General features: G+C 36.7%; 1 protein-coding gene across 1 annotated transcript in view; it reads left to right on the top strand.

Moving 5' to 3' along the window:
• LOC126778443 (nephrin-like) overlaps positions 1 to 24,072 on the top strand; it is a 337,695-nt gene that overhangs the window by 282,103 nt on the left and 31,520 nt on the right. Inside the window, exons 2-3 of the mRNA XM_050501984.1 lie at positions 70 to 221; positions 21,104 to 21,236. Of these exons, the coding sequence (XP_050357941.1) occupies positions 125 to 221; positions 21,104 to 21,236 (230 nt within the window). The 5' untranslated portion in view covers positions 70 to 124. The remainder of the gene's footprint in view (positions 1 to 69; positions 222 to 21,103; positions 21,237 to 24,072) is intronic.

The raw sequence follows: 24,072 nt of genomic DNA, 5'->3' as shown, positions 1-24,072 counted from the left end.
TTTGTCAATTATATAATAAATATTTTATGTAAAATTGAAGTTCGAAGTAAATATTTAGTCAAGTGTTAGTGAAGTGATTGTTTAAATCAAATCAATGTAGTCTATTGATCATAGTGTTTCAACGATGCATCTGTTTCGTATGGATTTCTTTCTCGAAGTCGCACTGTGCATAGTATTGTGCTGTGTGAAAACACAGCAGGAAGTACTCATCGAAGAATCGTGTAAGTATATTTACTATATTAAGGGTGAGGGATCAGCGATGGTTAGCCAGATATCCTATAACTAAGTAAAGAAAAGTACATAAATACAAATTTCATTGAACTAGTTGCTGAACTCGACTTAGTCCGGGTAAAATAAAAATGTTTGCATTTAAAAAGTATATTTTTTTAAAACAAAACTGTATATAAAGTAATGTAACAGCCAGTGCATGTCCACTGCTGGACTAAGGCTTCTCTCTTTTTTTGAGGAAAAGGCTTAAAGGTTATTCTACCACGCTGCTCCAATGCGGGTTGGTGGAATACACATGTAGCAAAATTTCAGTTAAATTAGACGCATGCAGGTTTCCTCACGATGTTTTGCCTCACGACGAAAATTCAGTGGTGATCATCGGTTAAGATTCACGCTTTCTAACCACTGGTCCATCTCGCCTTTAATGTAAATACAATGTGAATTTATTATAAGGCCGAATTAAGAGTTATCTAATAAATTTTGTCATCCAGTTTTCTCTATAAATACATCTAAGCTCCATTACCAATTGTATGTTCTCTAATTACCAACGGACGCGACCAACAGCTTACATCATAGCGTTCAATTCTCTCAATTAACGTGCAAGCGTTGAGTCGTTTATAATTGTGTCCTGTTAAATTATTTTATCGTCAATATTAACGGAATACGAATTATTTAAATGTATTTATAATTATGATAAACCCCTTTATCTTGTTAACTTAATAAATACGCAAAAACAAACAGCTGCAATTTTATTTGCGCGAGTATTGTGAAGTTCAAATTTTGATTGTGGAAAAATTTCATATACATTAAATTAAATTGCGCATATAATTAATAATAATAATAATATCCTGGGACATTATTCACACACGGCCATCTAATCTCAAACTAAGCAGAGCTTGTACTATGGAAACCAGACAACTGATATACTACATATACTACTTTTCTTTTGTAAATACATACTTATATAAATAATTACACCCAGACTCAGGACAAAGAGACATGCTCATGCACACAAATATCTGTCCTGGATAGGAATCAAATCCACAACCTTCGGTGTGAAAGGCAAGTAAGGCAGTTGGCAGCAACCACGCCAACCGGCCCGTCAAATTGAATAATTGTTGTAGATATTGTGTCTGTCTATCGGTTTCTATCTGATATATTACGGATCAATATAATAATCAATTTTATTCAAGTTTCTAGTACTTTTGTATCGTCATTTAACAAGATTTAATTAAATTTAAAGCTTCTATCGTTTCGGAATGTGGATTATACAGAGAAAAACAGGCAAGAAACTCATTTCGACGATCAAATTACATAAATTAGATAATAAAATAAATAATATATGAATTGATTAAAATAAGCAATAAAGTATAAAGGGAACCCGCAATCTTCGGTGAAGATGTTTTAGCCACTGAACCAAATCCGTTTTATCTTGAATCCAATCTACCACGTGCCGCACTAAAGTAATTATAATAAACAAAAAACTGCTGATCAGTAAACACTATAGAAATAAATTACTGATTTAGAGGGTTGTTGATTATCGCGGTCTGTATTAATTATCGGAATTTTCTTAAGTGATAAGTGCTCTCCACGTTTGGCTGGTCGCCATCTCGGTGCTCGTCTGATATCTGCTGATTTTGTAATATTCGCATTGACATGAATTATTTATATTCGTTGAGTATGATTATAAATTACTTAAACGATGATATTTCGCGCTTTTTCTTTTTTTTATATAGAATAGGAAGACGGACGCATATGGGCCACCTGATGGTAATTGGTCACCAACGCCCATAGACATTGGCATTGTAAAAAATGGTAACCATCGTTTACATCACCAATGCGCCACCAACCTTGGGAACTAAGATGTTATGTCCCTTGTGCCTGTAATTACACTGGCTAACTCACCCTTCAAACCGGAATACAACAATACCAAGTACTGCTGTTTTGCGGTAGAATATCTAATAAGTGGGAGGTACCTACCCAGACGAGCTTGCACTAAGCTCTACCACCAGTATGAATACGATTTTTGATTTGACTCTTTATATAGTTATGTCTATATAGTCAACATATATTACCAACTAAACTGATTTATTTGAAAATGAAATAACTTATTTTTAAAACAAATTAATAAATATTATGGTGTAAAATAAATAAGAACATGGTTTTGTTAATTAATATAGTATACGTATATAATACGAACTAGGCCCACTCTACTCCCTAGAGAGCGATGACGTGAGGGGCCATGACGTCAAGAGAGCATTATCCCGTGTTCCTTCTCTGCATGCGAGTCGGTTTTACGCCCAAAACGAATAGATGGTTTACGTCAATTTTTTTTTTATTCAAACATTATTGGTACATTTAGTATAATCTATAATATTGTCTATGGCAGTATACGTTAATTTAACTCTATAATTAAATGCTTACAAAAACACTGCATCTAGTATTTTTGATGTTTTTCTTCACCGTCAAGCACGTGTACTGGTTTAATCGTTTTTTCAATTAGATCTTATAAAAAAACGTTTCCTGTTTATTAATATAGACACAATCTCAGTACATTAAGCCTTATTTATGAACTTTTTATTATAAACATGAGCTTTATATTTATTTATTAAAGGCAAATATTTATTCGTAAAATACTAATAAATTTACGGAACAATACTGACAATACTCGTTGTTTTCAATAATTAATATTCGGAGATTAAGCATCAACTATCAAAGATAATTTTTCGCTAATTTTTACCTTTGATTGTCCGGTGAATAGAATCAAAACGAAAACAGATGCTCGTCAGATATGCAATTAACAGAGGGCTTTCAAACTGTCTCTCAATTGTTTTCATAGAAACGTTTGCATAGCCGATTACCACACACAATTTATAACAATACAATACTAGAATATTGTGTGAATATTTTATAAAACATTTCGATATAAAATATGTTGAACTAGTTAAATTTTTTGTTTGTTTTTATTTATTAAATTGGTGGTGATTAATGACTTCTCTGAACTTCTTAGTAGAATATATATATGAGTTCTCGCATGTTGCCATTAAAAGAACAAATAGGATTTCTTGATCTCATTTTGGTGATATATTTCTTTGACTTTATTTTGTCACGAATATAATGATTTAAAGCCGATATAACCAATTGCTAGACAGTGAATATAAATTTAAAATGGTAAACCTCGGTAAATGAAAAAATATCGAGAGGAAATCTGCATTCTAAACGTTCTGCGACATGTTTTATGTATATGCCAATTCGAAGTGGAACAGGAAAGTGGATTAAGGTCAATATAATAATAATAATAAATAATAATAATACCCTGGGGCATTCACACACATCTGATCCCAAATTAAGCAGAGCTTGTGTTATGGAAACTAGACAACTGATATACTACATATACTACTTTTGTAAATACATACTTATATAGATAATTACACCCAGACTCAGAACAAACAGACATGTTCATGCACACAAATGTCTGTCCTGGGTGGGAATCGAACCCACAACCTTCGGCGTGAACGGCAAGTATCTACCAACCACGCCAACCGGCTCGTAAATATCCTTCTCCTAGGGAAGGTAGCCTCGGTAAGAATGGGATTTGGGGGTTAATATTTTGCAAATATGATGAAATTTCTAACAAAACATTCCATAAGAAGATTAAAAAATTATGGAAAATATTTGTTTATATATTTATCTGTTGACCGTTTACTACCGTTTATAACGTAGTAGTAATATCATATCATCCTAGACAATATTATATATATACTAATATTATAAATGCGAAAATAACTCGTGTCTGTCTGTAAGTCTTTTACTGGTGGTAGGGCTTTATGCAAGCTCGTCTGGGTAGGTACCACCCACTCATCAGATATTCTACCGCAAAACAGCAATACTTGATATTGTTGTGTTCCGGTTTGAAGGGTGAGTGAGCCAGTGTAATTACAGGCACAAGGGACATAAAACCTTAGTTCCCAAGGTTGGTGGCGCATTGGCTGTAAGCGATGGTTGACATTTCTTACAATGCCAATGTCTAAGGGCGTTTGGTGACCACTTACCATCAGGTGGCCCATATGCTCGTCCACCTTCCTATTCTATAAAAAAATAAATAAATACATTAACAGTGTTTTGTTACTAAATAAATGGTCAAAATTTAATGGAATGATAGTAAATGGCGATTCTTGCACTTTCAGACACGATTGCTATCTATGTCAAGTTTCGAGTTTGTTCTTATAGAATAGTCCCACAGATTAATAACAGCCCACGCATGCGCAGTGCAATGCTTCATTCCAAATAGGGTCTTTCTTAAAACTGCCTTTTGTTCTGGTTGTTCATTTTTTATTTGAAATCGTATTATCAAGACTCTATTGAGGTGACCTCCCGCAGTGTAAGAATTATTATTCTCTGTTATATAAAACTTTTTTTTTAATGTGCATTCTAAATTTAATTTTCGGTTACGTTTTATTTCGAGTGACGTTTGGTTTTTGTTTTATATAATATGCGTAAATTATACATTTTATTATTTCATATTTCTTATTTGTAGAGCTCGGGGAAAATTAAGGTTTTAACCCATTAATTTTTTGTTTTTATTTAGTTGGAAAATAAATATTACACCCAGTAGTTTTACCGTAAGCCCCAAGTCTTTATATATATAAGCCTTCTTTCAAACATGTTATATTTCCGAAAGTACTGTAGAGCTTTTATGTAAGAACAAACTTTGTACTAACCGCAGAACACGTACGTGACATGTCAAAACGTGATATGCGACATTGACTACAAGATGTCCGTTAATATCTTAGTATTAATGCCTCTCTTTGAGTGAAAAGCATGGAGTTTATTCTATCACGCTATTTTAATGCGGTTTTATTTTATAAAATAGGTAGACGGACGCGCAAATATCAATGTAAGTGGCCACCCTCATCCATAAACATTGGCGCTGTAAGAAATTTTTTTTTTTTTTTTTTATATGCCCCGGGATGGCAAATGACTCTACTCCACCTGATGGTAAGTGGTAGTAGAGTCCAAACGCGACGACGGCCAGTACAGTCGGGAAGAATGTTCTGTACTAGCCGTCCCCGCCTTGCCGGCCCGCAAGATGCCTCTTCACGCCTCGTTTGAAGGAACCCGGGTTGTAAGAGGAGGGGAACACGTGAGCTGGTAAGGAATTCCATTCTTTGGTAGTGCGACAAAGAAAGGAGTTGCCAAATTTCTTTGTGCGCGATGGAATTGATGTCACAGTTAGGCGGTGACATCGAGAACCAGCTCGCGTGGACTTAAGAAGGAAGGGGGAAGCAGGAATTAGAGAGAACAATTCCTCAGAGCACTCGCCGTGATACAGACGATAGAAAGCGCTCAGTGCTGCTATCTCGCGACGCAATTGTAAAGGTTCAAGGGTGTTTGTGACCTTTACGTCGCCAATAATGCGTACTGCACGTCGCTGCAACCGGTCCAAGGCCTCCATTAGGTACTTAGCGGAGCCATCCCAAAGGTGCGAGCAATATTCAACGCAGGACCGTACCTGTGTTTTGTATAACAGGCACAGTTGTTGTGGCGTGAAAAAACGCCGCACCTTGTTCAGAACTCCGAGTTTTCGTGAAGCTGTTTTTATAATAGCCTCGATGTAATCCCTTGGACTAAGGTCGCAGCGAACGTCCATCCCCAGCATGGCGATTTTGCTTTGTATCATTAGCGGTGTGCCACAGAGGGAGGGATGAGGGTAAAATGGTGACTTTTTCGCTGTGAGAGCGCACACCTGTGTTTTCTTAGCATTAAACTCAACAAGATTATCAGAACCCCATTTGGCGATGAGCTCTAATGTCCTATCGAGTTCAATAACAAGATTCTCCCGCCTCTCCTCAGTTTCCGCCCGCCCAGCCACTGTGCGTCCGTGGTATCCACCATGCACTGTACTATCATCTGCATAGCAATGTATGTTCCCAAGAGAGAGCATATCATTGATATGCAAAAGAAAGAGTGTGGGAGATAGCACAGATCCCTGTGGGACGCCAGCATTCACTACATAGAATTGTGAAGCGCAACCATCTACTAAAACACGAAGGCTACGCTTGTGTAGGAAGCTGGCAATCCAGGTGCATAGCTGAGCAGGCAGACCATATGCCGGTAGCTTGGAGAGAAGACTTCTGTGCCAGACCCTGTCGAAAGCCTTGGAGATATCGAGGCTGACAGCCAACGATTCTCCATGCTTGTCGATAGCTTCACCCCAGAGGTGCGTTACGTACGCTAGAAGATCACCTGTGGACCGTTTTGGTCGAAACCCGTACTGACGATCATTAATTAGACAGTGATCTTCTAGGTAATGGATCAGTTGGTTGTTTAAAATCCGTTCCATCACCTTACAAAGTACTGAGGTGATAGCTATTGGCCGATAATTTGCCGGGTCAGACCGATCCCCTTTTTTGGGAACCGCTTGCACATTAGCTCTTCTCCAAGCCTCCGGCACACATCCCGAAGAGAGAGAAAGTTGGAACAGGCGCGTTAACACAGGAGACAGCTCCGCCGCGCACTTCTTCAGCACAATGGCTGGTATTCCATCAGGACCGCTAGCTTTCCGTATATCGAGTGATTGCAGCTCCGCACGCACATCACGTTGCCTGATTTTGATGTCAGGCATCGTGTGGCCACATGAAGGTATTGTTGGTGGCTGCGCACTACAATCATCGATCACAGAGTTGTCGGCAAAGAGTTTAGCCAGGAGGTCGGCTTTCTCCTGCGGACTGTGAGCTAGCGATCCGTCCGGATTTCTGAGCGGTGGCAGCGAAGGTTGGCAGAAATTGTTTTGCACAGACTTGGTCAGACGCCAGAAGCTACGGGAGTCCCTAGGATGCGAAATAAGGTCATGACCAATCTGTACAATGCGCTGTGCATCCGCTCTCGTGTATGCCTTCCTACAGGACTTGGAATTTTTATTGTAGTTTGCTTTCAGTGAGTCAATGTTAGATGCCCCGCTAATGCAGCCGTTGATCCACGCGCGATATGCCGCCTGCTTAGATGATACAGCGTCGGCACATTCACGCGTGAACCAACGGTTACGCGTACCCCTGTTGATGAGATCTGAGCTAGGAATGTAGTATTCCATTCCTAACATGATCTCATCAGCAACAGCAGCGGCACTAGCTGTCGGGTCATTCCCACTGAAGCAACGTTCCTTCCAAGGGACTGACGCATAGTAATCGCGCATACCGTCCCAATCTGCCGACTTATAGTGCCAAACGCGACGTTTGCATACCGCTGATGGCGGCAGCTTGGCCTGTGGCACTTTGGTAGATATAAGGCCGTGATCCGAAGAACCAAGTGGAGCTTGAACCACAACCTGATATTCCACCGGGTGAGAAGTCAGCAGAAGATCCAGTAGAGAAGGCGCTTGCCCATCAATGTCTGGGATACTGGTGGGCTGATCAACCAGTTGGGTCAAGTCGTGTGTGAGAGCAAAAGCATGAGCAGTTCTTCCAGCATGGTCAGTTTTGAGGGATTTCAACCATGATTCATGGTGAGCATTAAAATCCCCCAAAAACACCAATTCCGCGTTAGGAAATTGCTCTTGCGCAGCATCTGCCACCCGACTAAGATGGTCGAATAATCGGCTCGTCTCCAAGTCACCATTGTGGGATCTGTAGAGGCACACGTAGACTCGACTCTGACGAACCAGGTCCACACGTACCACCAACACGGAGAAGGAGGGGTCCTCCAAGCAGCGCAATCGGTGACAACTAACATCCGCCCTGACGAACAAGCATACTCCGGCTTTCGCTTTAAAAGATTCTTCAAGCATGTAGCCGGGATAGTTAAGGTAGCTGGTGTCGGCAGGGCGGAGTATTTGCGTCTCCGTGAGAAACAACATTGCTGGCCGTGCTGTCTCGAGATGGTGGTGGACAGCGTTGAGGTTAGCGTGGAGTCCTCGGATGTTAGAGAACTCGACCTCAAACAGCGTGGGTATGGTGGGGGTGTGCACCGCTGAACGACCGTTATTTCTTATTTGCGCTACCATTTGGAAATTAGGAAAAGAGACGTGAGGCGAGCGACGTATTGCCACGATAGGGATGGGCAAAGTATGGACGCGTGTTTTCCCAAATGTTTGCCAAAAAGGAAAATATACTGATCCGCCGGACGGAAGGGCCCCCGAACCCCCCCGGAAGTGGCCGCCGGGACCCCACCTTCAACAGACCAGGAACAGCCGTTTCTTCGGGTCTCCCTGACCGGCAGGTCAATACAGTTTCCCCCGGCATTGGTTCAACAGCCGTCTCCAACCGGACCAACACCCATCGCGGCAATACTCGCTCGGGCTCTGGCTGTACGCTGGCTGACCTCGAAACGCGGCTGCAAGCCACTTCACGAGTTTTTCACCATGCGTACGGTGGTAACAAGCCAGGCGGATGTTAGCATCCTACCACCAGATGAGCAGATGGTCGCTCAGATATCCCTTAGTCGCCTCTTACGACACCCATGGGAAAGAGAGGGGCAGTGAAATGTATTCTTTCTTCGTCACTGCACGGATCAAATATCGCAAATGCGAGACACCCTTCTTCTTGCTCACTCACCTCTTCGAAGCGGAACACACCAATATTATTGCTATTTAGCGGTAGAAAAAATGATGGATTGATGAATACCGATAGATTTTTTTTTAATATTACATACATTGTGATTCAGACTAGTTACGATATTTGCAAAATTGCTTCCGAATCATTCGTCTGAATCATATCGTCACACGATATAAGACGGAAAGTTCTGTCCTTAATGAAAAAGTTTGAAGAACAACTGCTACAATTGCTGCAACAAATTATACTTCAATCGCTATATAATTCGAAATAATTATAGTATATATCTATTTTTTGTCGTATAATATGTGTATGTGTTTGATAATCTTTTAACCATTTGTTTATTCAAAGAAGGTAAACTCTTAGCTGATACGAATATCTAAAAGAATTAAAAAGAAAAAAAAGTATTTTCCAAAGTCGGGCGCTAAGTTCACATAGCTTAACTCATCGCATTGGGACACAGGCTGTTACTATATTAGCATTAAACTAACAAGAAAGTTCTAACGCAATACCAGTCAATTTACTAACAAAGGACTTTATTTTATCTTTAATAAAAACCCGTCTATGAAAATATGTAAAAATACTCCGATCCGAAGCTTAAGCCTTGTAAAATATAAGCTCGTGTAAGCTTCAGCTTATATCGACACCTCATTTATCATTTATGTAACGGATTTAAAGTACGAGAGAATAAAGAAACATTATGTATACCCATGCTCATACATAAAAAATCTAATCAAATAATAATCCTTTATTCTAGGTTTATAAGGACGCTTTTGAATCGTGAATTTAAATTTAATTTGACGATTTTTTTATGTTTATAATATATTGTATTCATCAGTATTTTTACGTGATATTTCAATTAATTAATAGCCAACGTTAAAAAAATGTAAATTCTTATTACAGAAACGAATACCGTGTATGTTTGTTAAGTAAGAAAAATCTAAAAAAAAATTATTGTCTGGATTTGGGGTTTGAACCCAGGACCTCTGCCTTAAGAACTCATTCATCTCAATCATTCAGTTATGTTGTATCCGCGTATCACCGCGATTCCGTGTCTTCTTCCATCTCTAGAGAGTAATAAATCTGCCGTCACAGCGCCAGCTCTGTTTACAATCAAAGCAAATTATGTTTGATTAATCATGTCGAGTTCAAGCGTTGATCAATCAGTGGGCGATATAAACTAAATGTTTATAAGGTAATTGTAATCGTTAGTTACGTTGATTGAAATCAGAAGGTCGTAAGTTCGAATTGGGTTCAAAAATCTTTGCTACAAAGTAAATTGATTAGGTTTTTTTTTTATTTCAACAATTCCAATCAATAAGAAAGCAACTTGATTATTACTATTCTTTTTTTTAAATTTGTAACAGGCAATCTATCTAATGGTCCACCTGGTATTTAGTGATTTGTTCAACTGGGATAAATTGGAACTGCTTGACAAACAATTTCTTCTATCATCAAAATGTACGATACAATACGGTCGCTTCTTTGACAGGACACTAAGGGAGAATAAGTAACAGCCTGTAAATGTCCCACTGCTGGGCTAAGGTCTCCTCTCCCTCTTTTGAGGAGAAGGTTTGGAGCTTATTCCACCACGCTGCTCCAATGCGGGTTGGTGGAATAGACATGTGGCAGAAATTCGATGAAATTAGACACATGCGGGTTTCCTCACGATGTTTTCCTTCACCGAAAAGCACGAGATGAATTATAAACAGAAATTAAGCACATGAAAATTCAGAGATGCTTGCCCGGGACCCACGTTCCACGTTGAACGTTCATCGGTTAAGATTCACGCGTTCTTACCACTGGGCCATCTCGACTAAGGGCGAGTACTTTTTTTCAACTGATATTTTATATCTCTCGCACGTTGGTTACTCGCACGCGTACTGTCGGTCTATTTAACTTCAACATTATGTTTACAGCAATTGCACCGATTCATTTACGATTCAAATCAGAACTGCACTACAAATCAGTTAGAACGTAACTCCGCCATTTTGAATTTCAGTGACGTCACAGTATTTATAAATATGTTTATTGCTATATTAATTTTGAATAGATGAAGAGATTACTTTAAGTTATAAGGGCTGTCTGTGTATACTGTACCTGTTCTCTTCTTTTATATATTGTTTGTAAATTATGTGCAATAAAGACTTAATAAATAAATAAAAATTTAAAAGATTTAAGGATCTTATCACTACAGTTTTTTTTTAATAGAAGCAGTTTAACCCCTTAACAAACACAAAACATTTCAGTGCGTATTGCTCCTCTTTTGTATTTTTTTTATCGACGAGCGTTATTGTTATCAATAAGAAATGATAATTGAAATAAAGAAAAAAAAATAAGGCACGAAACACATATACGAAAAATTTAAATGTAACTAAGTTTACTGCGGACCATTATTAAATACAGTTAATTTAGATAAATTTTCGATAATAATTAAGCCTTTAGAAGTAATTAATTTCGCTGACATGTTAATTATATGGAACATGTTTGAAATTCTTTTGTTGTTATTTTGATCAAGCTGATTTTATATTAATATTACAAGAATATGAAATTCAAGCTTGTCAGTTTAATAGTCTAAATTTAAAGCGGCAGCGTTTTACAGTATTGTGAAGCGCTGCTACTTATATGATATTAAATACTAAAACCGTCTCCGTATCGCGCTGAATCTTTTATTAACATTGATTTAAAACTGACACTTCGCTCGGTTCTAATAATTAGTTTAAAAAAGTTCGTTTTTTCATGAATAATATTGATAAATTAAAAAAAAAACATCTACTTAACTAAATTTTGACAAAATCGTTAGAGTCGTTACCGATATACACGAAAAATATTTATATATAAGTAATGCTTAAAGGTAAACGGTAAAGATTGTAATTTTTGTTTATATTTACCGGGAAGACAAATGAATACTCCACCCTATGGTAAGTGGTAGTAGAGTCCAGATGCGACGACGGCCAGTACAGTCGGGAAGAATGTTCTGCACTAGCCTCCTTGCCGGCCCGCAAGATGCCTCTTCACGCCTCTGTTATCTGCCTAATTGGTAGTACTACTGGCTAGCTAACAAGGCCGTAGGCAGTGTGGTTCTGTGTTCAAACTTCGGGTCAACATAAAAAAAAGTTCGTGGGATTTAGATCAAGGAATTCTCAATAACGGCCTAGAGTATAAAAGTTAGCAATGTTTACACTCCCGCGCCTCAGTTGTGACAGATTTCCTGTTTCGAATAACGAGAGTGCACTTATGTTTGAGCATACACTTATGCATTACAATATGTCTCGCACAGAAACATTTTAATATTTTGATTATAGCTGAGTGTTACTTGACAGAGAAACCTTATTTATTATTGATCCACCCAGGTATTGAAACTTTGAACCCAGGTCCTTAATATATACAGCCCTAAAACCAATAGACCACCAAGTCATTCATAGCTATTACTGCGCATACACATACCACAGCCGCTTTTTTATTCCAATTGCATCTTTTACAATAATTTAATCTATAAGTAACGACACGACTTATAATGAGTGCTACGCCCTACTGGTAACATTCAAAGAACAATTTAATGCACCTATCTTATAATCGAATAGATAGGTAGATAAAAAGATCCCCGCTGGTTTACTTTTATCTTTTAAATCAACCCATAAACTTTACATAAGTTACCAGCGCAGGTTTAAACTATGGGCGGTCTTTAAATAGCTTTATTTGTATGCTATTTGCATGTATTTGCGTTATATTTATAATAGGGTGGTCTACTTGTTAGAACACGTAGTTCTTAGTCAAAAGATAGCTGGTTCAAATAAACTTTACTAATAAAATCGTTAATCCTGACAGATCAACGCACCAGACAAAGCTACTGAGCTTATAGAGCTGAAATTTTAAATATCGTTTTATTTTATATACGTTATAAAATAAAACTTTGTTCCAAATTTCAGCTAACCTAAGAAATTATTTTACAATTACAAATAAATAAATTATACTGTCTCAAAAAACTGTCAATAATCTCAAAATATTATCATCCAATATTATCGTCAAAATAACAAATGAAGTTCGTGTTTCCTGAATCGCGCTAACGTTGTGATTACTTGAAGAGTAATAAGTCACCTTGTTATATTTTCGTTTCTCTTTGTTTTAAACTTTGAAAATAACGTTTGACCTTGTAAGGATGTTATAAAATGTGTCATGGCCTGTTAAAATGCGTGTGGAAATTACTCTATCCATCACAACGTAATACATTGTTTACACATTGTTTAGGTACTAAAGGACAATTAAATTTCATATTTTAAAATAACTAGCTACTAGGTACGTAATTAATTAAGAAACAATGTAACGATCTATAAACATTTTACTTCGCTAGAAAGATGTGTGCGTGCGTGTTTGCGTGCCTGTGTGTGTACGCGCGAGTGTGTTTTATGTTTAATTTTTATCTTTTTCATTTATTGCTTTTTAAAGCTTTTGACATATTGAACAAATTAATTCCTGAATAATGTCCGATATAATTAATTTAATTATGTTTTAGTTAAGTGAATTAAATAATATATTAATCAATAAATGTTTAAAGTGCATATAGCATAGCAAATCGTGTAGTATATAATATAATATTAGTTACATAAATAGCAGTGATATTAAGGGTGTAATATTTATATAATATATAAAAAATATGTATATTAAACAATGCTTGTTTTACTTTAATATTAGGTCATTTCTATGTAAACCTCCTAAATGCTATTACTACGTGTTCAAAGTTTGTTTGGAAGATATTGTTCATTCAGCGATAAGATCACGTGCGTAAATTTTCCTTACATAATTTATATAATGTAATTTTTGTTACGACATAAAGTTATATTTAATTATTTTACTGATGGTGGCCTTTGTGCAAGCTCGTCTGGGTAGGTACCACCCACTTATCAGAATATATTCTACCGCAAAACAGCAGTGTTTGGTATTGTTGTGTTCCGGTTTGAAAGGTCAGTAAGCCAGTGTAATTACAGGCACAAGGAACATAACATGTCAGTTCCCAAGGTTGGTGGCGCATTGGCGATGTAAGCGATGGTTAACATTCCTTACAAAGCCAATGTCATTGGGCGTTGGTGACCATTCACCATCAGGTGGCCCATATGCTCGCTCGCCCGCCCGCCAAAAAAATCAAAATTGTCTAACGTCTCATCCGAATATCTCTGATTACTATTGACAATACCCCACAACGCTACGTGTGAGTTGGGTTTATGCCTGATAGCTCTGTCATTCAACCACGCTGCTCCAACTCGAGTTGGTGGGATTCATATGTGGCAGAATTTCAGTAAATTAGACATATGCAGATTTCTTCACGATGTTTTCCTTTACCGTCAAGCACGAGATGAATTATAAACACAAATTAAGCATATGAAAATTCATTTGTGCTATCCCGGGCTTGAACCCACGATCATTGTTTAAGATTTACACGTTCTGACCAATAGGCCATTTTGATTTTTATAGAAACATCATCATCAACACTTAAGCCGAGAGAAACAATCACAAGAAAATACTATAGTTTTATTAATAAACCTTTTATACTTATCAGCAAGATGTAAAACGAGTAAATATTGTAATAAAAAATAATTTATAAACCGTTTCAGTTAAGGATTCATAAATTATCCTCTACGCTGATTGTAACAACTTTTTTATCCAAGATTGTGGGCAGTAAAACCTTTATAGTGTAACCTCTGCCGTCTGTTAATAGAGCTGTCTGCTTATATGTGGCTGTATTATAAAATTGTTTGATTATATACCCAGTTATGTTATGGTTCCCAATGAAAATGCGTTCTTTATGTATAGTTAGAGGTTTTATGTGTGTAATGTATATCATTTACATAGTATGTATACGAGCTACGTCACAAGATATAGTATAACAGGCTATCTCAATTGAAACCGTTTTATTTCTTTGCCGCAATCAGAATTAATGTTAATTGTATAATATAATAATATTTATATTTAATAATAATAATTTATTTTATGTACAGACGTTTTTATAAAATATAAAATAAATTAATAATAATTTTACATTTTGTATAATTATAATCTCCAATAAATATAAAATTTAGTAACATTCTTATTTAACACTTTTTTTCTTGCCACGGACTTGTTTTTGTTTCCGGACCGCATCACAATCGTTAGGATTACTGATGTCTTTATACTAAACATAATATAAGCTTTATATATTTTAAATTAGTGCTTATTATGTAATAATTATAAGATATAAATTATTTTAGGGTTTGGTTTTGGTATCTGTATTAACTAATATATAATTTGTAGTATTTTATTATAATAAAAAAAAGTATAATAGTCACTTGTAAACTTGAAATTTAATGCAGAACATGTTCGAGAAAGTAAGACGGTGATATGCGGAATTTATTATAATAATTATAACGTTCAAAGGGTACTATATATATAATAATAATAATGCCCTCCAGACCGAATCGGCCACGACGGCCAATCTAAAGAGAGATTAGCCTTAGATTACTTAGGAGATATTATAGTGCACAAGAGTGTACGCAAACACGGGTGCACTCTCTATTCCCTAACTCCCATAATCCGATGGGAGGGCAATCCGACACGACCGAAAAGAGTTCAGGAGCAGGACCAACGGCTTTACGCGCTTTCCGAGGCACGGAAGTGAACACACTTCCAACTTCCAGACTCCGGGCTGCTACTGAGAATTTTTTGACAGAAAAACCCAATAACTTTTTATTGGCCCGACCTGGGAATTGAACCCAGGACCTCCGGGTCTGCGGCCTTACATCAAGCCACTAGACTAACGAGGCAGTGGCATATATAGTGAATATATAATAAATTATTATTATAGAATATTGCCACGAATAATTATGACGAATTATAATGGAATTAGCACGATTACAACAGTAAAAACAACAATAGTAAGAGAAAATATCTTAATTAAGTTTTCCAAATCGTAATAAATGTTTATTTTATTATTTTTTCTTAATAATCTGACGGCGATCCTGTCCGGTCCGTGGTAACGAGCGATCGTTATGTCGACATGAATTTATGTTCTGATCGTGGTCACCATTAAGGACCGAACACCGCTGAGCGGGCCAGCTGAAGCAATTATTTTTATTTTATAAAGCAAAGCTACAAACTAATAAAGCAATTGTTAATAATCTTATGTTTTAATTTGTTTCTTACGACTTATGTATGAGTACTCAACTGATCGTCATGAAATTTTGTATACACGTTATTTTTTTAAATATTTTCTTTTTTTTCGCGGGAAAAACGCATTTACACGTTTCCCTCACATCAGTTGGGGGTTATGTGGGACTTGCCGGCGCTAAAGGCGCCGGAATACTCACTAAAATACCAGCGGTACCCACTAAGTCTTTTCGGACGACGTCACAGAATCGCTTGCGCATACTACCGTGACGTCCCGACGGTAGGCCAGCCTAAGGAGGCCTCCAAATATCGGAGTTATTGTGTATACACGTTTTCTGGGGTACAGAAAAGGATATAGGATACCTAACGTCTGACAGAGCCCTACCACGTGAAGCCGTAGGCGTTAATTAGTAATCAGAATAAATGTCTATTGTAAACACGAAAAAAGAAAAAAAAACGACAAGCTGATAATTGTTGATTGAAGTGTAATTGTTTATGATATCTTAACTAGCGATGAGTCATATTTTATTGGGAATAATACAATATGTATAGGCTTGAGATGACTTGTAGATGACTTTAATGAAATCATGTCCTACTAGAGCTACTATCTTTGCAAGAGCCACTAAATTGCACTAATATGTGTATGTACTAAGAGCACTGTTTTCTCACTTTCAAAGTTCGAAGCGCGAAGATTGGCTTTACGTGCTTTCCAAGTATAACACTGCCAACATCCTTTGGGCTTTACAGAAAACTTCTCAACGGTAACCATAAACTTTTTATTGGTCTGCAGCATTTCAAGTTAATTTACTAGACTCAACAGACAGTCAAATATGTATATAATATGATATATAATTACTTGAATAAATTAGAAACCTTAATTTGGCTAATCCGTTTTCCTAGGTTAACGACAAACGCGTTAATGAGATGCGATGCGAAATTATCAAGTAGTCCTTGTGTGTTTTTGTGACCTACATCGTCGCCATAGTCGGTCTGCGAAGAGACGAGACAAAGTGCGGACTTGTCAGACGAGACGTTTCCAGTGTATCGCATATAGGATGAGACTCTCAATTTATTTATTTTTAACTGTTTGATATTTGTCGTTTTCCCTATTTGTTTAGCAAGAGCTTATCTTTTTAGATATAAGTAATTAAAATATGAACTTTCGTGTAATAACGTAGTAAACTTGCCCATTTGTAAAACAGTAATGAACGGATATTGGCGCGTTTGTCGGTCACGTACGACACCAGAATAGGACACACGTCGCGTGAACTATTGGTCCCTTTATATCGCATCCCGTCGCTCAGCTAGAACAACCGGTAACCCTTAACGCGCAGCCCAATTGAGAACCTTCATCCTTTTTTTAGGCGGGTAAAATTAATGGACGAAGCAAAAGGCCTTATGTTTATTATACGCAGGTTTCCTTACGATGTTTTCCTTCACCGACGAGTACGAGATGAATTATAAATACAAATTAAGCACATGAAAATTCAGTCGTTGTCCGAGTTTGAAAGGGGAATCATCGATTAGGATTCGTCTAACAATTACGTTTTCACGGCTCTTATATGTATTTAATTTTTTTAGGGTAAATATAATAAAAAAAGGATTTTATATAACTATCATACACAAAAAGGGATATAAACCGACACATTTGAGTCATACATTACCAAGTTTGAAGGGCGGTTATATTTACGACCACCTAAACTCGCAACCATAAAACATTTTTATGCCTCTACAAAGTTACACGTGCGACTTCCTAACTGCTTGTAATTGCCTATAAAACTTATAATATTAATGGCGATACTAAGTATTCGGTAACCAATGTTTGTTTGGCATTGTTTTATGGTAGGACAAACTGGGATCCTACCTCTTATACATGTTCCGGTTTGAAGGGTGAGTGAGCCAGTGTAATTACAGGCACAAGGGACATAAAATCTTAGTTCCCAAGGTGGCGCATTGGTTATGTAAGCGATGGTTGACATTTCTTACAATGCCAATGTCTAAGGGCGTTTGGTGACCACTTACCATCAAGTGACCCATATGCTCGTCCGCCTTCTATTCTATAAAAAAAAATCTCATCCAAAGACCATTTAGATTGTGATAAACTTTTTCCTCTTAATGATCCATTCGGGAAGAATCTCTTTTTTGAAAGTTATTAATTACAATGGCTTACTTACTCCTCTGGGGAGATACAACTCATACATTTTTTTTTAATTGTTTTTTTTTTTGGTTCTGATTTGAAATTTGAGAGAACATAACACTAGTCATTAGGGTTGAAAGTTTAAACGAATGAATTGCTATAAAACTATTCCTCCATCTGATGCAGGAATAGCAAATAAAGAAAACCAAGTCACGTGATCATTATTTCCTGACCGATGCCTTTCAATAGTAACGAGAAATCGGACAAAACATTCCTGCAAACAGTTGCACGGCTTCATAAAATAACAAAGCCGTAACATATGTTAGGTATATTAGGTTAGGTGTTGGAAACCAGGACATCTTTGTATGTTTAATAAAAAAAATTACTCTGCGCTTGTCCTTAGCTTATCCACCTGTATTTTGCTAACAAAAGAAATTATCAACATATTGGAAAATCACACTTGTAGAGACGAATGATATAGAAATTATCAAGATGAGACGAAACGAGATGAGATTTTTTTAAGGAAACTATTTTTGATTGTAACCTTTTAGTATTCAATTATTTATATTTGACGTTACAATAGTAAGTATGTGTGTGTACATACATACATACATACAATATTAAATACGCTGTGTTTATTGGGAGCTCGCCTCTGTATTATTTTGTTTTACTCTTTTTTATTATTATATATGTTCAATATGTTTAAGCAGCACTCAAGAAGCTGACTGGCCTCATGGGTGTTAATAATTGGAATAAAAATGAATAAATAATTTTTTTATAACTTTTGTGAGTAAAGTTTATAATAAAACGTGATTTGATGGGGGGAGTCTATTGGGGATTGGGTAAGGATGGTCATTTTACCATATGTCGTTTTCTGAACATTTATAAAAAAGAATCATAATGATCGGTCGAGAAGTTAAATCGTGCAAGCGTAACAAACAACAAAAACAAAAAACAACAAAAAATCACTCTTCCATTTAAAATATTATGTTAAACAATAACTTACTTAAATTGAAAGCCTTAAGCTAACGAAAGACACACAATCGAATTGAAATTTTTTTTCGAAGTCAGTTAAAAATAATGGACGATACACAACCTCCTTCGTTTCTCGTCCACCCCAATGAATCGACTCGTGTGTGCAACGAACGTTAAAATGATTCCACTTTTAAAAATATTTTAAAAACGGCTTCCATGTAATGCTATAGAATTGAATTGTAGGCCACTAGAAATATATATCGAAGGAATATTAGACGTTTGAAAACGCTACCTTAATAATGAAAAAGAAATGTTCAATCATGACTTTGGTTAACGTAAAGTAATTGTTTCTAAATGCCTTAAAAAGAGGAAAAGGGATTTCTGCACATGCATGTGGCAGGTTTTCATTCGACATATGCAAGTTTCCTCACGATGTGACTTCATGGTAGGTCTATGTGCATGCGTGCACCCACTCATTACATGTTTTACCGCCAATTAACAATGCTTGGTATAGTTGTGTTCTAGTTTCAAGAATGAGTCAGCCAATGTAACAGGCACAAGGTATATTCCATCTTGGTTCCCAAGGTCGGTGGCGCATTGACGGTGTAAGGAATGGTTAATATTTCTTACAGCAATGTCTATGGGTGATGGTGGCCATTTACTATTACGATTACCAGTCTCCCTTCCTATTAAAACAATGCTCAAACATAAGCACTAGGTGAATTATAAACACAAATTAAGCAATTACCGAGCTTACCCGGGCATGAACCTCATTTAATCTTTACATTTCGTTAAGATTCCCTTGTTTCTATCACTAGGCTATCCAAGCTCTAATTTAAAATAAATACAATGTAATATAAACGTCAAGTCAATTTAAAAAGCAAGCTTTTGTGTTTGTTGAAAGGCTTTAAATTATGACCGAATGATTTATAAAATGTAAATTTCCGTTCTCAAATATAGAACGATCAAAAGACCCGCTTAATTTTTTTTTCGTCCAACCGTAACCGCGTCAAAGGTACCTCGTTATTATTCCTAATGATTCGTTCGATTCCCGTGTTTCGATTATCTAAGATTCGAGAACGCTTGGATTATGAACGGACGCGTTGTTAAATGTTGATACTGGATCAGATTGGGAACACCTGGCGTACGACTTTTTTTTGTTATAGTGATGTATTTTACCTGCGATGGACTTTCGTATTATTTAATTTTGTTAAAATATACGTAAGTGTTGTGTTTGGGTATTATTTGTAATTTTATCGATATATTCTTATTTATTATGATTAAATATTTATTTCTTTTTAAGGTTATTTATTTTATTTTTTTCTTTTTGCTATCGTATTTTTTGTTGGGACGTTACGATAATTTTACTAAGAACATAACAAAATATACATTATATTATATATTGTATAAATGATTATAAATATTTTTTATATAAAACTTATAAGATACACATATCAATATAGTAGTGATTATGTATAAGATTTTTGTATTTAAATGGATGAGTTCTAATATTAAATAAATAATATCGATATCGATGAAAAATGCAAGTTTCGGGCCATCACATAAATCAATCACGGTGCGACCGCTCATAAAATACTACAAAAGCATTCCGTGGTTTCAATAAAACTGCAAATTTAAAAAAAAAGCACAAAAGATTGGATTTAAATAGTTTAAAATTGGAATAATCGATTTAAGTTTTCGCATTCCGAGGCTATATTGTAGTTTACAGATTGCTTTGAAAAAGACTTTTTATATTAAATGTTTCATTAGAAAAACTTTAATATGAACAAAGAATCTACTTTAACTTGAGGTCCTGGCTTCGTAAAAATTTAAGTATTTTTTTTAAATCAAAAGTGATTGTGGGGCAAAATACATTCCGAATATTTTATGTGCCAATGCGCAACATACTGAGCTTTTTATTTGTATGTTCTTAATAGGCTATTAAGCTTTTATTGCGACATAGTCTATGGGTGGGTGTGACCAGCAGGCGGCCTATTTACCAGTCCACCGACTTATTACAAATTAAAAGAAAATATTGATAATATTTTAATTTAATAATTATTCTACATGTTTGTTACAGCATCCATTGAGACATTACACGCTGGCGTAGGATCTTCGGTGGAGCTGCCTTGTGACGTCACTCCTACCCTCCCCAACGACAGCATGGGTCTCGTCATCTGGTACAAGCAAGGGCATGACACGCCGATATACACGTGAGTTATTATAATACTATTGAGCAGTATGAAATTCACGTACACTTTCGTGCCTCGGAAAGCACTTAAAGCTGTTGGTGCTGCAACTGAACTGTTTTCGTCGTACCGGGTTGCCGTCTCATCGTATTATGAGTGTAAGGGAAAAGAGAGTGCACCTGTGTTTGCGCACAAGCTTGTGCACTATAATGTATCCTACTCTGTTGGCTAATCTCTCTTGAGATTGGCCACCGTGGCTGAAATCGGTCAGGAGGACATCATCATGATTGAAGCCAACAGCTCAACGGTTGGACTTACAGGAACATTTGGTTTGGAACATTGGACCACAGTTCGAAATCACTGCCTTATATAAATCGCTTAAATTTCCTATTTCTAATAAAACGAATTACGAGCGTTTTAAAACGCAAATAAAACAATATTGAAGAATTTCCGGATTTACATATCTCATTAATTTTAACGCAATTCTATAAAAATCGTATTATCCAGAATTCGCGATGAGGAGCTCCGCAAGAGGTCGTTAATTGTTTATTTTATGTTATAAAATTTACAATCAAATTGGTTTTAATTTAAGCACTTTGAATTTGAAGGGAATATAAACATTGTATCATGTACGTATGTATATAATTATGATGATAAACTAGTGATAATATTTAGATTGTATATTGTAAGCTAATCAACCGAATTTTGTATTGCATTTAATCGAAAGAGGCCTAAGCTCAGTAAGGAACAAGTTGTTAACCAAGTTACATGCTACAAATTATGACATCAGCAGATATAACAAAACCAGGACCCACTAGACTTCCTCCATGGCAATAGATAATAAAACTGTCTCTATACATAAAAAGTGTTTCATAAATCGATTACGTTGGCATTTTTACTACGTAATAAATTATCAAGTTAAAAAAGAACATTTCTAAAAACACGCCTTCATTTATCTCATTCAACGAAGACGACACAATATACGAGATTGTATTGTCACCGACAATAGCATGCATCTTAGTCGGTTGTGTTTTTTGTAGTATATGTAGGCGGACGAGCAAATGGGCCACCTGATGATAAGTGGTCACCAACGCCCATTGACATTGGCATTGCAAGAAACGTTAACCATCGCTTACATTGCCAATGCGCCACCAACCTTGGGAACTAAGTTGTTATATCCCTTTTGCCTATAATTACATGGCTCTTACCCTTCAAGCCGGAACACAACAATAGCAAGTACTGCAGTTTTGTAGAATATCTGATGAGTGGCTGCTACCTACACCCAGACGAGCTTGCACAAAGCTCTACCACCAGAAAAGTGTGGAACATGTTATACTAACATAAAGATGATTTTTTTATTATAGAAGGATGTGATACTTAATAATGTTACTCCATGGCGTGTTCAATGGCTAACAATAGAATAACGCAAAATAATTATAATGAACTAACTTTCAACCACGTGTGGGAGGGGACTAAGTAACATGTGTTAAATCAGGATATAAGATATACGAGGACAATGAGTGAATGTATTGTCTTATTTCATATTATTATAATAATATATAACAAAGAACTATATAGCATATACACGTGCCGCACACGTAAATGAAAGAGCGGTGGCAGAGAGGGCATTATGGCATAAGAGATGCTCTTTTATTATTTTAAACCAAGCCACGCCGTGATATTCATATAACATAAGAAATATCTAAATAAAAATAAAGCGTATATGATTTGAATATGGGTTAACGCACGGATTCAATTTATAAGCTAAAACCAAATGGATTTCTCTCGTCATACTCAAATCATCGGATCACGGGTGCCTTTTAAGGTTCGATTAAGATATTAACAGCTGTCTGAGTGACAGGCGGGATGCTTGAATCAAATGCGTAATCATGATATGCGTGATTATGTTATTTTTTTTTATTTTTTTTTTTATATGCGCTGGGATGGCAAATGACTCTACTCCAGCTGATGGTAAGTGGTAGTAGAGTCCAAACGCGACGACGGCCAGTACAGTCGGGAAGAATGTTCTGTACTAGCCGTCCCCGCCTTGCCGGCCCCGGGTTGTAAGAGGAGGGGAACACGTGAGCTGGTAAGGATTTCCATTTTTTGGTAGTGCGACAAAGAAAAGAGTTGCCAAATTTCTTTGTGCGCGATGGAATTGATGTCACAGTTAGGCGGTGACATCGAGAACCAGCTCGCGTGGACTTAAGAAGGAAGGGGGAAGCAGGAATTAGAGAGAATAATTCCTCAGAGCACTCGCCGTGATACAGTCGATAGAAAGCGCTCAGTGCTGCTGTCTCGCGACGCAATTGTAAAGGTTCAAGGGTGTTTGTGACCTTTACGTTGCCAATAATGCGTACTGCACGTCGCTGCAACCGGTCCAAGGCCTCCAGTAGGTACTTAGCGGAGCCATCCCAAAGGTGCGAGCAATATTCAACGCAAGACCGTACCTGTGTTTTGTATAACAGGCACAGTTGTTGTGACGTGAAAAAACGCCGCACCTTGTTCAGAACTCCGTTATACTTATAAATGAATTTTAGTCATGATTATTTTTTATACTGAAAATTTTGTTTCGGCGGGTTTGTTTACTGTTTATCGTGTGTACAAATGATAAAAAGTAAATAAACCCACCGAATTTCGTTCGCTGATTCTTCTCAAGTCGAGATGACCAAGTGAGAACGCGTAAATCTTAACCGATGAACGTGGGTTCAAACTCGGGCAAGCACCTCTGAATTTTCATGTGCTTAATTTCTGTTTATAATTCATCTCGTGCTTTTCGGTGAAGGAAAACATCGTAAGGAAACCTGCATATGTCTAATTTCATCGAAAATCTGCCACATGTGTATTCCGTCAACCCGCA

Source organism: Nymphalis io, chromosome 26 (genome assembly GCF_905147045.1).
Source record: "Nymphalis io chromosome 26, ilAglIoxx1.1, whole genome shotgun sequence".
NCBI lineage: Eukaryota > Metazoa > Arthropoda > Insecta > Lepidoptera > Nymphalidae > Nymphalis > Nymphalis io.
The sequence above is the reverse complement of the archived record's forward strand: the minus strand, read 5'-3'. Positions and strand labels throughout refer to the sequence as shown.